The 16751-nt window shown below is 47.3% G+C and overlaps 1 protein-coding gene across 2 annotated transcripts in view; it reads left to right on the top strand.

Moving 5' to 3' along the window:
- The window catches only part of Ufd4 (ubiquitin fusion-degradation 4-like), a 162077-nt gene that overhangs the window by 112633 nt on the left and 32693 nt on the right, over positions 1-16751 (top strand). For both annotated transcript variants that reach the window (XM_055072666.2, XM_050181328.3), the window contains exons 25-28: positions 602-855; positions 5066-5445; positions 9435-9512; positions 10297-10565. In XM_055072666.2, the coding sequence (XP_054928641.1) occupies positions 602-855; positions 5066-5445; positions 9435-9512; positions 10297-10565 (981 nt within the window). The remainder of the gene's footprint in view (positions 1-601; positions 856-5065; positions 5446-9434; positions 9513-10296; positions 10566-16751) is intronic.

The following is a 16751-nucleotide window of genomic DNA, read 5'->3' as shown; positions in this document are numbered from 1 at the left end:
TGATATGATATTGTTGTAAATGAAATGTTGCTCCAACTGGCTAAGAGTGATTTTGTAAGTTCTGAATGTCGCTGAAATCACGTACTGAGGTGGTTGTAAAAGATGTGGTCTGTAGAGATTCTGAAAACAGTTGGCGACATTATTGCACTGAAGTCGGACGCATGGCTACTTTGATAACAAAACATTGACACTCACTCGACAGCTGTGCTGGGACTAGCAAAATAAAGCTTTAGCACAGCAATTGCTTGGAGGGAAGGAAATTTTGCTGGTTCCAAACGTGGAAATAACAAGCAGGTGTTATGCAGTTTGAGTTTACTTGCTTCAGTGTGTGAAATTTACTAGGCTGTGGTTTTCAGTGACAGCTCTAATGTTTCAAAATTTCCAGTGGCTCTTTTGAAGTCCAACCAACTTCTGGCCGCATAATTATGCACTGTACTTCTATTGAGCATTTTTCTTGTGCATGTAGTCTCACATTTAGCATGCTTCCAAGCATAGCGCTGTTAGGACATGACAAGAAAGTTCATTGGGTTGTTGGTGGCAAACACACTTTCACTCCAACGTGCACGATGACGTTGCTGGTTGGCTGGCCCATCATGTGCAGGCGGCTGCCGAGGCCATGGCCGAGAACATGCTCATTCGCGCACGTGCCGAGGCTGCACTGGCCACAACGGGTTCGGAGCAAGACCTTCCCGAGCTACCGCTTGTGCCGGCCACTGCCAGCCAGCCCAGAGTGCTTCAGGCGCCGCTCAACAGCCTGTCGCCAACGATGGAAGACCCCGAGACGGAGGACTCCACTGCTCAGCAACCCGCCTCGATGGCTGCTGTGACATCAACCGCAACATCGACCGGCCATAGGTTTGTGAGCTAATTGCACAATCTCTTGGCAGCTTGTGTAACATAATTGGCAATTTGTTAGCAAGGTCTGCGCCCATACAATTGTTTCACACATCACTGGGTCCCATTGTTACTAAATTTTGTTTTAAAGGGCTCCGAGATACCATAATTATTGCAGCTCTCAACTGCCTACTTATTGTTGCGGAGCTGAGATTCTTGGATGCAGTTATTTTGTCTGCATTATAGAGTATTGTATTCTTTTACATAGTCAAGGCCCGATCTTTATTGCCTCGTGAATTTCATTACAGTCAAACTGTATTACAGTCGCACCCACTTGTAGCAACCACATTTCGGTGCATTTACGATTTTCCAACACTGCCTCTTGAAGCTGCTTCCAGATATAACGAACATTTTTAAAATCATGGAACAATGGCCATCATGGAACATCATGGAAATTCAATCATGGAACAATGGCCGCTCAGGCATCCTTGTCGTTCACTGTCGATATTCACACGGCCTGAGTTGGCACGCTGCCGCATTGCAAAATTGTGAAGGAACGTCGCAAAGGATTTGCAGTTACTACATCGTTATCAGATCACGGTTCGGCGACGCTTCGTTTACGTGTTGCCGATTGCCGAGAACAGTTTGTGGTGAAGTTCTACATTTCGAGCATAGAAATTTTTTTTTGTCCAAAGCTACATAGATAACATACTTTTACAGCTCTTGTGCAGCTGCCATGCAGTCGTAATGCAGAGACCACGATGTTCCAGACCTTCGCAGAATGGCGGCCTGCCGTAGTAGTTTCCAAAGTTTATTCGTCCGGCCAACTAGAATGCCTCAATCACTTATGCAGAATACGGTCATGGTCCGCTGGTTGTAAAATATATCACAAGCTCCCGAATAAAAAATGCCGGCTGTGCTTGGAGTTTTGAAATTACAGGTGATCGAAAGCGGGCACCGTTTCAAAACAGCTGTACGACATCGCATTGCGTTCTTTATATGCATGTCTCTAATGGAAATTTACAGCTAGGCATGGGAATGCACCGGGAACAAAAATGGCAATGAAAATCTGCTTTTCGGACCCAAGTGCTGTCAAATTGTGACTGCTGATGCCAGCTTCAGAGCTGTTAATTCTGACCGTTTTTAAGGGCGCATATACAGTCGAACCCGACTATATCGAACCCGTTTACATCGAATTATTCTATATATCGAACAATTTCTGGTCACGGTATAGTTATAATGAGTATATATAGCAAAAATTACGCTTACATCGCACAAATATTGCAGTGACTCCCGATATATCGAACGTCAAGCGGCGGAAAAGTGCCCCCATAAGTTGGCTTTCCCTCGCGGTAGCGGGGAAACCCGGCGGCGCGGCTCCATCCAACCACTCTCCCTACCGTGACCGCGCTGCCTCGGGCTGTTCGAGCGAGCCGTCGACACTCCCCCTGTCGCGCATAGTGGAGTCTATTAGGCCACATCCTCCCTCTTTCTCTATCATCTTTCACTTGCCACCCCCTCTCCCCTGACGACGCTTCGCCGTGCTCCCTCACGGGTTACAGAATCAAGCGTCCTTCCTTTCTTTAGATCACTATCTAGCGACACTCCCCAGCAAAAAATGATCCTGGCCCGCCTACAGCGCTTGCTCAGACAGCCAATCAGAGGCTCTTGTGCTGTCTTCGTGCAAGATGGCGAAAGTGCGAGTTGTCTGGCTGCTTCTCTGGTTTATCGTGTTTGCGCCTTGTGGGCCTTCTCCCACAGTGTTGCCGTGATGAAGCGGCAGAATTCGCCTCTCGTCGTGAAGCTCGAAATCATAAATCGCATCGAACGCGATGAGAAGTTCTATGTCCCCGCAGCGTGCAAGATTCCGAGGAACACTCTCGGCACGATTAGGGCTAAAGTGGCCAGACTCTCAACCCGGTGCCCATGGCGCCCGACGCGTACGCACGGCCGTGTACGAGGGGTTCTTCATACGTGCCGGTTTCCGCGTGCTCGGTGAGGACTGTAAATTCTGATGAATGCGACGAAGCCGTTGCCGGTGTTGCCGAAGTTTGGAGCAAGCTGTCAAAATTTCCGGGACATTCGAATCAACGGTGGACGAGTTTGTGAGTGCAGATGATGGTGTCGCGACCACGGTAGAGCCCGGAAACGAAGACTACATCGCCGACATCGTACCGAGCACAAATGAAAGTAGGCACATTGAGGAAAGCAACTACGGTCCTTTGCCCACATCCTCCGACGTGATTGGTGCACTCGCATTAGTCCGGCGCTTCTGCGCGAATGCGGAAGGTTGCGGCCTCAGCTGCTCCGACTCCTTAGACAACGTGGGGAAGTGCGTGTGTCGCAGGCAGCGAAATTGCCCAAGCAGAAGAAAATGCAGGACTAATTTATGCCAAACTAAGCTAGTTTCGTTAATAAAGTGATTTTATAAATGGTATGTGCTTTTATGACATCCAATTATTCAGCAGGCTTATATCGAATTATGCTCTATATCGAACTGATAGGCGTTTTTTTGCGAGTTCGATATAGCCGGGTTTGACTGTATAACGAAGTACTAGTGTAATGACCAGTTTTCGCAGAACTGTCGAGTTCGTTATGAGCGGCTTAGACTGCATAACAAAGTAGCATATGACCTTCATTATAATTCATGATTCATTATACAGTTAAACCTCAATATACTGAAGCAGGTTAAATCGGCAATTTGCTTTCTTATATCGAAATTTTGTTGTATCGAAATTCAACCTTTTATGCAATTAAGTACAGTCGCTGATCTTTTTTTTTTTTTTTTTTGCACCGAAAGGGACCACACAATTTTCTAAATTATTGGGCAATCGAAAAAAGCCAATTTGAATGAGAAAACAATTCATTTTGATGAATTTGGAAGTCTGTGACGAATGATGTGGTTTCATGCCACATCAACAATGTCTTCACATCGGCGGTACGATATAAGCGAAGCCAGCCAAGCTTTAGCATGCACTCTGCCCTCGCGGCTGATAACGTCTCCTGCACCAAGACGACGCCATCAGTAAAAGCGCCGGCAACTGGGAGCGAATGCTTCGTCTGCCTCTCGCTCCAAGGGGTCGCCAAAACTCGACGCTACGCACCCTCCAATACTAAGCATGCAGTAATCTTACATGATGCCACGCTGTCTTAGCACGGCCACTCTTTGCACGCGCGGCAGATTACCTTTAAAGCAGGGTGCTCAGTCGCACTTACAGTCATGCACAGCCACGGCCGAGGCACGCACTAAAAATCATCATGCACGCCAACTTACCCCCCCTCACCCGCCGTGGGTGTTAGGCTGCTGAGCACAAGGTCGTGGGATCGAATTCCGGCCACGGCAACCGTATTTCGATGGGGGCGAAATGTGAAAACACCCGTGGTACTTAGATTTAGGTGCACGTTAAAGAACCCCAGGCGGTCGAAATTTCCGGAGTCCTTCACTACAGCGTGCCTCATAATCAGAAAGTGGTTTTGGCACGTAAAACCCCATAATTAATTTTTTAACTTACCCCCCCTTCCCCGTCCGTCGCACAGGCTTGATCGTGTTACCGCAAGCTCGCTTCCCTCCCACTTTTTCCCTTTGCTCGCGCGGGAAGGTGGCACTCGTGCCTGAAGCCACCATGTTGTCACCTTCGCACACCTTCAGTCGCACCTAAAGCACGAAGTGTGCAAGGTGCGATAGGATCTTATCACACTTGGACTTTATGTGGAACACGATGAGGCTCCACTTTGCCAGTCTCTCTTGTTGCGTGACGCACAATTTGCGAGGTGCTGTTTGCAAGCCGCTGCTTGTAATTCAAGCATTTGATCGTCTGTGTCCATGGAAGTTTTCATTTATTGTCTTGGCATTCCTTTGCGGCGGAAGTGAAATCTTGTTGTATTGAAATTGCATACAAACACACTTCATGAAATTCAGGTTTTAAATACACGGTTTTCTGTGGACAAGAGGTTATGAAGACTTAGATAGTTCATTATATCGAGAATTTTGTTACATTGAAGTTCGTTATGTTGAGATTTAACTGTATCCATGTTCACTGTGTCGATGTTTGACTGTATTGTGAACAAGTGACTTCGTTTTGTATCTTGTACTCCCCCTGCTCCTACAATTACCTTAATCCTTCAGTGATGCAGTATATTTGAAGTAGTCGAAGTGTTGCTTCAGGACGCCAAGAGGCCCGTGTATTAATTGTCACTTTGCCAAAATCTGCCTTTTTCTCTCCTTTGCCAGCATCAAGACGAGCGGCCGCCACCGTGACAGCGCTCTGCTGCACCACACCCGTGCCGCTCCGTCCTCGGGAGGCGGCACCGGCTCCGAGGCCAGCCGCACGGGCTCCTCCAACAGCATGAGCGTGTCGGTGCCAAACCTGTCGCTGACACTGGGCCACACCAACGAGTCCGTGGCCGGTCTGCTCGAGACGTTTGCAGCCGTACGGCGTGCGGGCAGCAGCAATGCTGGAGGCGGTGCCTCCTCGGCGGGCAATGCAGCCGGGTCGCTGCTTCCGCCGGCAGTGAGCGCGGCCGTAGCCAGCGGAGGAGGGTCGCTCTTCTCGCGTGGCTCGAACAATGTCAGCTCGCTTGTCCGCTTGGCACTCTCCTCAAACTTCCCAGGTGGGTGGTGGGGGTCTTTGTGTTAACAAGTTCTGCCCGAGCTTGCTAGTTGATTGAGCTGTCCGTGACCAGAACAGTGTAACAACTCCACTCCCGGTGTTTTCCTTTTGCTATAACTGATTGATTGGCTTTGTGGTTCACAAAGGAGAAAAAGTGACATCTAGCCAAGAGTAGCATGAAGCTATGAAGAAAGGATTGTGCAGGTTTTTTGCAAGAAACAAAAGAAATAAGAAAGAAAAAAAGAAGAGTCTTAGTTTGGGGATCAAACCTGGGAACAATGTCTTTTTGAAGTTGTCACTCTACCTGACACTGAATTTTTCTTCAACTGCAAAACTCCAAGTAACCTGTCAGATATCTCTTTCTTCTTTTTCCTTCCTTCTTTTTTTTTTTAAAGCTGTAATGAAAACTATAAAGTCAAGCAGAAATGCAGCTTCCCAAAGAATGATTTCACTCAAACTGCACACCAAATTGTCATTGTGAGAAACGCACCTCGGGGTCAGCTCTGCAGCAAGGCAGTATGTTGCTCTGAGCCCTCCTGGGGCTGGTTCTGGTGTGTTAGCACTGTGCTGAGGTTTATTGCGATTGGTCTGATCTGCATCAGCGTTGCTTGCCCAAATGCTGAAGGCCATCCCATGGGTCTAGTCATCCGGTGTACCTCTGCTACGGTCTCTGGAGTTACGCTCATGGAAGATAAAGCCGTTGGCTGTGTTGTCCCGAGGCGGCACCGTTTTGGTGGCACCTTGGCGACAACCGTTGACGCAGCGGTCGCTTTGAGAGTTGGTGCTGGCTGCTCATCGTGCACAGTGCCTTAGTATAGTGACCGACAAGCTTGTTTGTACTTCGACAGCAGAATGAGGGGGCCTACAATCGGAACATGACAAGTGGGCTATATGTACAGTGCTCACGGAATGAAATGGGACACGGAGCATTTAGTAGAACCCTACATATGTGCAAAGTATGCGAGAGCAGCATGTCATGTCGCTAGGAATTTGATCACCAAAGGTGACCAGGACTCCGATGTAAGTGTATGCGCCAGAATTACGTCGATGTGACACGAACTGCAATCGGTTGAAACGAAAGTGTGCGCATTACTTAGCCCTAAATTGACGCGTTTCATTCCGTGAGCACTGTACAGTTGAAACCCACGATAACGAAATCCAGTGACAACAAAATATTTTCATGTACCTGGCGAACGCCCATAGGAGTCGATGCATTTCATACCTCTTGATGACGAAACGTCGCTGTACTGCAGTCCTGCATTAACGAAATTTTACGGAACGTAACCTCGCGTATTACCTACTCGCACAAGGCTAGCGGGCTCCAAAATGTTTTCAAATGCGATTGCTTTGCACTGAAATTGCATAAAATGCCAGCACATTACACTTCTGTTGGCACTGCCATTTTAGTTTACAAAAACAACGCGTCGAAAGTGATCGCGTGCGCTGGAAACATGTCGTGGCCACCATCTTGTTTGTTGATTGCCCATATGAAGCGCCACGCATGTTGCTACCGACATGTGACGACGGTTTTTGCCTGCCTAGTGCAGTGCGTATTGTGCGCCTCGGTGAGAAAAATGCAGCAAAAACAAGGAAATCCACGTCCCACCAACATGAAATTATTTATGGTGCTTGAGATGGCAGTCGCAGCATGGAGTGCCACGCATCGGGCTGTGATTGAGCCATCGTCCGGGAATACGCATCCTTTGCTTCAAGAACGCTGGTTTTTGGTACCACCCGACAGGCATCACTGGCGAATTTGGCGCCGGACATAGATTTGCGCGAAGGGGCCGTAATCTTGATCGATCGCCTTTGGGTATACGAGATACGATCACTTTTGTGCTTGGCACCGGACCTGTCGGTGCCTACGGGTGACAGCATGCGCTGGAGATATGCTGCTGCATATGTGTTGCGCTGTTTCTCAGTGTCCGGTGCCGAGTTATGCAAAATCTTGCAAAATTGATAGTACCTTGAGAAAGCAATGGACCGAGACTACTGCTTAAGTCTTAGTGGTGGACTACTGATGGACCATGTGGCACACTTTACACTGTCGGCAATGTGGCTCTATGTCCTCGAGCAGAGCTTGCCAAAGTAGGCTGACGGAATTGTGACAGCACTGTTTCGTTCTGCCGTGCATTACCTGTCGGTGCTGTCTCATTTTGCAACAACGAAATTCTTGCAAATGTGAACTTTTTTCACGTTCCCTGCCGATTTCGTTGTTGCGAGGTTCATCTGTAGATGGTCTTCAATCATGGAGTGCGCGTGTCGTATACAGTGGAATCGCATTGATACAATCTTCACGGAAACTGGAAAATAAAACTTATCATCCTAAATTGTGTTACCCAAATAATAAAGTGTTATTGGACCTTGGCCAGAAAAAGAGGAAAAAAACATATTGTCCTAAAAAACGCATTAAACAGAATCGTATCAACAAGATTCCACTGTATTGGAGCCAAAATTAAAGGGCTTGTTTTCTTGGGACGCCTCTATTTTGCGCTATCCAAGAGCAGAAGCAAATAGCTGATCAGTTTAGTGGCCGTGCATATTAGGGTATCCTGTTCTCAGGGGAATCGCTCGAAGCCTATCGTGTTAAACTTGAATCTGAGCTGGAGGTTTCAAGATTCCATGAACGGAATCTCGGGAACTCTGGCTCAGACTCCAAAATCATTCATAATGTGGCAACATAAATGCTTTATAACACCCCCTAGCTTGAATAGTTTTGCCCTAACTGGCTGGCTTGTTCGAGCTCGTGCTTTGTGCAGAGATATCATTTGGCAGTTTCTCTTGTTTAATTGTAATATTACTGCATTACTTGCCTTTCGCAATAACAGGAAAGTGTGTTGTCTGCTACAATGTCAAACGTAGAAAAGAGTGTAAATTTTAACTTTCGGAAATGCACAGTGTTTGGTGCTGGGCAGTCCTAGACAGTGGCTTCTTTCTGTACTCATTGCCACTGTCCATGACATATAGCTGCAGTGCAGTGTTGACTTAAGGCATGTTCTCTTCTCTTTTCTTTCAGTTGAGCTCTTACACGTTGAACAGCACTCCTAGGAGTGTGCGAATAATGAATAGTAGATTTTGAATCCGATATCAAGGTAGATAAAGAAGAAAGAGCCCAATATTGAATATCAAGTCTTTCACAAAATGTAATGCTTACAGATATTGGGCAAGTATATATAGTGCTGCATATACTTGGGAGTCTTCTAGCATTGCAAAGCAAGAATGTCGCAAGCTGTCGAAAAAAATAGGTAGATAGAAATCAAGATATACAGTGCGATCTACTCTTCTTAAAGGAAACACCAATGCCTAAAGGCACTTTTGGTTTCAGAGTCCTGCAGTGTATTATAGCTTAAATTGACGCTCCTTGGAACCCCTTCGCACGAAATCGTGCATTATAGACTAAATTTTTGTTGGATCTGTTTACCATACTTCTCGCGCATCTAATCTGCTCCAAGAACTAGAAAAATTGAATAGTAATGTCGGGGTGCAGGTTACTTGCTAATTTTGCTGGAGATACAATGTTGATCACTCATGCATCCATGAGTGGAGACTTTTTTTTTTCTTTGCGGAGATTTGAGCCTCACCGTATGCAGTTATTTCCACTGGTTATACGCGAGGATTTTTTTTGTCTTCATCGTTTCCGGGCTGTTGCAATTAGGAGTGATAATATGCAGAAAAAAACAGTATACGACGTCTATATACTTCGTGCTGACAAAGTTCTGGTGCTGAAAAATGTGCTGAGTGCTGAGAAAATTGTATAATCGTGGTTCCACTGTGCATATTTCGCTGCGGCTGTGTTATATGACTTGCAGCCGAGAGCCACTGTCTTAACAGAAATACTTTTTAGGTTCTGTGCGTGTCTGAGTGCGTGTGTGGGCAGTATGTTTACATTGCCATGTCTCCTTTGACAAGAAGCGTGCACCTACCATTTTGCCTCGCACGCAGCTGTAGTGTTGTGTTTTGATCAATAACAACATATTGCGTCTCTTGCAGAGGTGCTTGCCGACTTGCTTGGTGACATAGCTGTCGGCAATGAGGCGTCCTCCCAGCTCGGCAATCATCTGCCTGCTGGTGGGTTGTTCTCCGCTTGTTCTATCAGAGTTTTGCTTTTAATTGGTGTGCCTGCTCCTAGATGGCATTCTCTATAATTTGGGTGGCCCTAGTTCAGCAGCGGCTTGCTTTTCATTTGCAATAATAGAGAGTAGAATAGTGCAACATTTATTTACACATTGTTCCAGATCATGTGTTTGTTGGAACTTTCACATAGGACCTCCTTTGGTACAAATAAACATTGGTAAAGGAACACCCATATAACTCGGTAAATCTAAAATTTAGTTGCCCATGCTTTACTTTGGTCAGTATTCTACCGCTATAATGAAACGGAAAGTGCAGCATCTGAGGTGGTATCAGTCGCAGGAAAAGTGAACGTCTGTTCACTCACAGCTCAGCATACAGTCGAACCTTGTCATGATGAAGTCACATAGGACACTAAGATGATGCCTTCATTATGCCTGATGTTTGTTATAGGCATACACGCTAATATTGGCAAAAAAAAAAAAGGCAAATCTTATTTCTAATTCATTATATCTGGCATTTCGTAATATCCATGTTTGTTATATTGAGGTTCGACTGTATAGCAAAAATGTTAAACACTCGTTCAAGAGCAACGTTAAATGGCACATTCTTGGTGCGCATGCGCATCTTCGGCAGCCGCTTGGCTGGCCCACAGTGTTTGCGGGGTTTATTTTGTACTCCCAATAATTCATTGTATCAGTGTTCCCAGCAGCATGCTTGAAGTGTAGTTTGATTATGTGGTCAGCCGAGTGGATAAAGTGACAAGGCTTGTTGCGTGCAGGTGGCTTCCTGAGCACGGCGCAGAGCTATCCGAGCCTGACCAGCACCACGACCACAGCAGGTGGCACAGTGGTGGGTGGTGCCGGTGGGGGCGGGGGCTTGACCGTCAGCCTGACCTCCATGTCAAGCGAGAGCGAGCAGGACTTCCTGGAGACCTGCCGGGCCACGACGCTCATGGCCGACCTGGAGGACGACGACGACTTGCCCGATGACGACGACAACGAGGATGACGACGACAATGAGGATGACGACGACTACGAGGATGTTGTCGTAAGAACGGTGCATTTCTTGCCCCCTCTATCTACCAAGGTCTGAAAATAGTGCAAAAAGTGGGGTTGCGGGTTGGAGAGAAGAGATGGGTAGCTGCTTGCACTGAAGACGACTTTCCGTAGCTGACTTTCATGTCCTGGGACTAGTGTACGGTCATGTCTGCCTTGCTAAGCCAGTGCAAGTTGAGCTCAACACTGACTTATCAGTATTTGCTGTAAAAACTCCAAAATGTAAAAGCGCATTGCCAAAAAGAAAAGGCAAAGAAACGAGCATGTAGGGTGAAAACAAGAGATAGAGAGAGAGAGAGAAAAAAAACAAGGTGAGAGTACAGCCGAGCACAAAATTTCGGGAGCATGCGATTCGCAAAACAAGTTCAATTTCCTAGCGACTCCACCAGACAACATAAAATTTAGGGGAACAGTGTGTTGGTCATAAGGTTCACATTTAGATTTAACAGCGTATGCATTAGTTGGGAAGAATCTTTCTTTTCCCTTGCAGATCTTGTGGTTTGAAAACTTAGCAAAAGGTTCTGGCCAGAGCGAGTTTTTGTATGTTGCTGCCTAATTTTGAATCGGCTCACTGATGCGGATGAGATGGAACAAGGCGCCCCTCTTCTGTGCCGTATCCTGTTTCACTGTTGATGAATCGGTAGTTTGTTGTGCAATTACATCTCGAACTATAGCCAGCTTGCCGAAGGCCACGTAAACCATTTTGTGAGTGGAAGCATTCATAGTAGGGGTGTGCGAATAACCAATAGTAAATTTCGAATCGAATATCTAATCGAATCAAGAACGAAATGCCGAACATTGATACGAATATCGGGAAATCTTTTGAAAAATTTAATGCTTACAAATTTTGGGCAAGAAAACACTGTGTCACACATGATTGGGAATCTCCTAGCATTGCATAACAAGAATGTAGCAAGCTAACAGTAACTTAGGTACATAGAAATCAGGATATACAGCACAGTCTACTCCTATTAAAGGGAACTGCAAATTAGTATGCCAGCACTGATTACAGCTCAGTTCTAGTACATGAAGGTATGGAAAATTTTTGTTTCTCAATAAAATTATCGTTGAACAGAATCAAGTGCTCTTTTTCCTCTGGAGCTAAAGAATTAGTGTCATTCTGTTGTACTGAGTAATAATTAGGTTCGCAGTTTATTGGTGCACCTGTATTTTATGGTAATCCTTTATCGCATATGAAGTTTCGCTTTGCAGTTTTTCTCTAAAGTTAGAAGGGCTTTCCCGTCTTTGCGGCCGGTGGGTTATCGTGAGGCCAATCTTTGCAACAGATGAAAGCGTAGACCGTGCATCATGTGACTCAACCACTGCTCGTGCATAGCTATTGTTGGGTCTGTGTGTGTTGACGCTACCAGTAAAGAGCAGGCGGCATTTCATTATCAGGTTCGGCATGATTTTTCCCTTGTCAGATATTCATAAATCGGCAGCATCGCAACAAATTCTCGCGTTCACCGCCCTTTCCCCCCTTTCTGCGTAAATGTGTGCAGCCGGGCGGTCAGCCTATTGTTGCCATCCCGCGCACTCGCTTTCGTTTGCGTGGCGGTTTGTTGGCTTTACTAGTGTTGCACGGCTGTTGCGAATAGATCTGCGTCGATTGGGAACCAAACCATAACTTCAGTCGATAAAACGCCCAACGAAGTTGCACCGATTATGCCTAATGGCCTAGGCAGTGTGGCCGTGACAAAAATTTGCCGCTTGTCAATAGGAGAACGGGCCACAAGGCAGCGCAGAATGCTCACCGGAAATGCCCAAGATTACACGTGCGGTTTAGATTGACGGCTATTAAAGCAGCGTTAAGTTTGTCGCCGCATGTCCCACACAATCTGAATGCGCTTCCGGCAGTGAATCGGCCCAATCTTCGCATGTGCTTTGGCACTTCCTGAAAGATGCGCTGCTTTTGTTGCCATTCCCTGTGGTGTCTGCGTCACATTATCATTTCTGTCGGTCCTGTCGACCTGGACCAACAGAGGTGACCCTGCCATTCTGCAAATTGTGCCGTTCAGGCGCTGTGTGTGCGTGCGATCCCTGCAGACGGCCGATGTAGAGAAGCGCATGCAGTAGGGCAGAAGTGCTCACAGAGACAGTCCGTGACTGTGTCAGCCAAGGCAGCTCATTCATTGCACTGAAAACAATGAAGTGACATACTTGCTAGTGTGGGACCGAGCACGGGGGGCTACGTGGTGCATGCTAGATGCAGTGCTATGTGGGTCTCTCCATCGAATACAGTCAAGCCCACTTATAACAATATTCAAGTGACAAGGAAATTCCATTGTTCATCATCATCATCATCAACCTATTTTAGGTCCACTGCAGGATGAAGGCCTCTCTCTCCGATCTCCAATTACCCCAGTGCTGCGCCAACCGATTCCAACTTGTGCCTGCGAATTTCTTAATTTCATCACCCCCCTAGTCTTTTGCTGTCCTCGACTGTGTTTCCCTTGTCTTGGCACCCATTATGTAACCCTCTTTGTCCCCCATTTATCTAACCTACGCATTACATGACCTGCAAAGCTCCAATTCTTTCTCTTAAGGGGGGACGCGGGTTTTAGATCGCGAAAGATGGCCAGAAAACCGATTTTTTGAAAATCATATTTTCATTTTCTATAACCCTTTTTCTGTGTGATACCCAAATATCATCCCTGTAAACCACCTAGAAGAGCTCTAAAAAATTCGTTTCATTAGCCAAGGTGGCGAAAAATCTCGCGGAAATCAAGAAAGAACAGCGTTTCTCACGCCACAATATCTCCGGAACGGCGCGACCGAGCGCCGCCATCTTGGTCTCGTTGGAAAGCGCATTTCTCCGTCTTCAAATTCGCCGCTTCAGCGATCTCCTCCATACAGAAACAAGCGCACAAAAAGCAAATGATTGAAGGTCGTGCCGGAGTCTGCGATTGGCCGCGCCCGCCACGTGACTCCAGCGCGGTTCGCCATTGGTCCGGCGCTCGCGTCGTCTGCTCGGCTCTTTGCACCTCGAGAGTTTGGTGTCTCCACTCGCCGTAATCTCGACGTGTCAAAATGGGCGCTACGCGGACATCGAAGTAGCGTGGCCGATCCCTACGCTTGTGGACGTTTCAGGCTCGCGGCTAAGCATTCCGAGCGTCGGTGACGCGGACTTCGCGACCAAGATTCACGCGCGGAATCCTCAGACATGCGGCTAAGCCTTTCAGCACTCGGTGTTTCGAATTCGTGACAAATTCGTATCGCGCACGCAATCCTCGGAAATGCGGCTAAACATTTCGCGCATAGGGAGCCTCCGACTAGGCGATCATGCACATCGCGCGCGGACATCTCGGACCGTCACCTAATCATTTTGTGCATCGGCGCCTCCGACTGCGCGAACCAGCGCATCGAGTGTCGACTCCTCGAGCCCGCGGCTAGGAATTTCGCGCGTCGGCACGTAGGACAGCGCGAATGAGCGCGTCGAGTGTCGACTCCTCGAGCCCGCGACTAGGCATTTCGCACGTCGGCAATTCGGACTGCGCGAATAAGCGCATCGAGGGTCGAGTCCTCGAGCCCGTGACTAGGCATTTCGCGCGTCGGCACCTTGAACTGCGCAACTAAGCACATCGCGCGTCGGCTCCTTGTATCTGCAGCTATGCATTTTGCACATCGGCACTTCGGACTCGCAACCAAGCACATTGCGCGTTCACTCTATTATCATATTGTCACGATAGCTCGTAACAATATCTATCATACCACCCCTTCATAAAGAGAACCTCATCATGAGCTCTGTTCACTAGGCCCCTTGGGCTGGTACACACCTGGCTGCACAAGTGATTGAGGCATCATACAAAAGTAAAATTCTGGAAAGCACCTAGCAGCTGCATATCTATCACTGACTCTCTGATACTAAGTTCCACAGCCACTGTCAGGTGAAGATGACTTGGAAGGCTACTTACCGTATTTACACGATTGTAAGTCGACTCGAATGTAAGTCGACCCCCCCATATCGCGTGACCGGAAAAAAAAAAAAAAAGTCGGAGAGCATACCCGAGGGCGCATTCGATAAAGAAAATTTATTAGTAGCTGACATGGTCACTGGACTACTCGTCTTCACTAGTGCTGCCATCGTCATCGTTGCTGCAGTCCCACAGCGCGTCGTGGTCCAGCGAAATTTCAAATTTGGCAAACGACCGCACCAGGACATCTTGCAGAACAGCAGCCCACGCCAAATGCAGCCGTCAGGGAGGATATTTTGACAGGTCCAGTTGGCGTAATTTCGCAGTCTTCTGCCGCCAGCCACTCATTGTACTCACGGCGGAGCAGAACCTTAAAATTAAGGCGAAGGTCCAGGCTTGTTTCATGACCACGTCGCACTTCACTGGCAGGGACCGATCACGCATTTCAGCGACGTACTCCGCAAACTTAGCCTACAGCTCCGGAAAGCGTCCAGACTTTGGCACGTGGGAAATTTCTCACTTGTGGTCACAGGTGAAAATTTCGCTTCGCTGCAGTCGCCACTCACGCACCACCCGTTTAGAAACATCGAAATTGCGGCCCGCTGTGCAGTGATTTGTTTCTTCGGCGTAAAGTATGGCAGCCCTCTTGAACGCTGCTGTGAACGAGTGCCGAACGATTAGTGGGCCTGGAGCACTCATGACGACTGGGGAAGCATAGAAGTAGCACGTAGCCGGCAGTCAAGTGGAACGCGTCAAACCAATACCATGCCAATACCAATGCCTTCAGAGAAAGAAAAACCAGCGAGCGGTGTCTGCTTTTCCATGAACTACCGGATGGTTGGATGGATGTTATGAGCGTCCCCTTTGGAACGGGGCGGTGGCTTGCGCCACCAAGCTCTTGCTACTATGCTGCCTAATATCCTACCTAGGTTCACCAATGAAAAAAAAAAAAAAACCACTATGAACTACCACGTCCAAATTTTCTGATACCCTATTGCGAACTGTGCTTTTGTACGTCTCCGTCTTTTGTCGTTTCCCTACTTTTCTTCCACCAATCCTCCAATCGCCTCTTACTGATGTCTATTGCGGACCTGTTTGCTTTACCACTGCTCCCGCTGAACCCAAGGGCTTCAAGGAGGCCAGTGGTGCCTAAATCGACCGCTGGATAGACGTCTTCACATTCTAATAAAATATGCTCCGTCATTTCCCTAGCTTTACCGCAGCAAGCACATGTTTCTTCTTCCTTCTTATATCTCGCTTTATAGGTGCGTGTTCTAAGGCATCCCGATCTCGCTTCGAAAAGTAATGAGCTTCCCTTTGAGTTATCATAAATGGTTTCTTTCCTAATTTCGTTTTTTCCCCTTAAGTAGTTACTCATGGCAGGTTTCTTTTCCATTGCCGCCACCCATGAGATTAATTCAGCCTCTCTGACTTTCCGCTTGACCTTCTTTGTTGCTGTGTTGTCCACCCCACAGGCCGCATACTTGCTGGTAAGCTTCCTAGTTCTTTTCCTCCACTGTGAATCGATGTCTTGCCTGTACAGATATCTGAACACTCTCCCAGCCCATTTACTTTCCTCCATATTCCTCAGCCGTTCTTCATACTCAATTTTACTGCGAGCTTCCCTCACTTCAAAACTAGTCCAGCCCATATCCCCTTGCACAGCTTCATTTGTAGTCTTCCCGTGAGCGCCCAATGCGAGGCGACCCACTGACCTTTGGTTCCCGTCGAGTCCTGATTGTACCCCTGATTTAAAGCAAACAACCGCATTTCCAAAAGTAAGTCCTGGAACCATTACCCCTTTCCACATACCTCGGAGGACCTCGTACCTATTATATCCCCATAGCGCTCTGTGCTTCATTATGGCTGCATTTCTCTTCCCCTTGACTGTTATGGTTTTTTCCTGTGTTTCCATATATCTGTTGCCTTCGTTTATCCATATACCAAGGTATTTATATTCTGTTACCCGAGGTATTTCTTGGCCCTGTATCTCCACTGTCTGTTCACTGTTTTCATTGAATACAATAACACCTGATTTTCTAACACTAAATTTCAAACCTAAATTGTTGCCTTCCTGTCCACAGATATTAGCCAGACGTTGCAAATCACTTTGCTTGTTTGCGAGCAACACAATGTCGTCCGCATAAAATAAACCTGGGAGTTGCTGCTCTATTACTGTACCTGCCTGTTTGTATGAGAGATTAAACCCGATATTACTTCCTTCTAGCGCCCTCTCCATCCTCACCATGTACATCATAAACAGC

The sequence above is a fragment of the Dermacentor andersoni genome, chromosome 7, assembly GCF_023375885.2.
Source record: "Dermacentor andersoni chromosome 7, qqDerAnde1_hic_scaffold, whole genome shotgun sequence".
Classification (NCBI taxonomy): Eukaryota; Metazoa; Arthropoda; class Arachnida; order Ixodida; family Ixodidae; genus Dermacentor; species Dermacentor andersoni.
The sequence above is the reverse complement of the archived record's forward strand: the minus strand, read 5'-3'. Positions and strand labels throughout refer to the sequence as shown.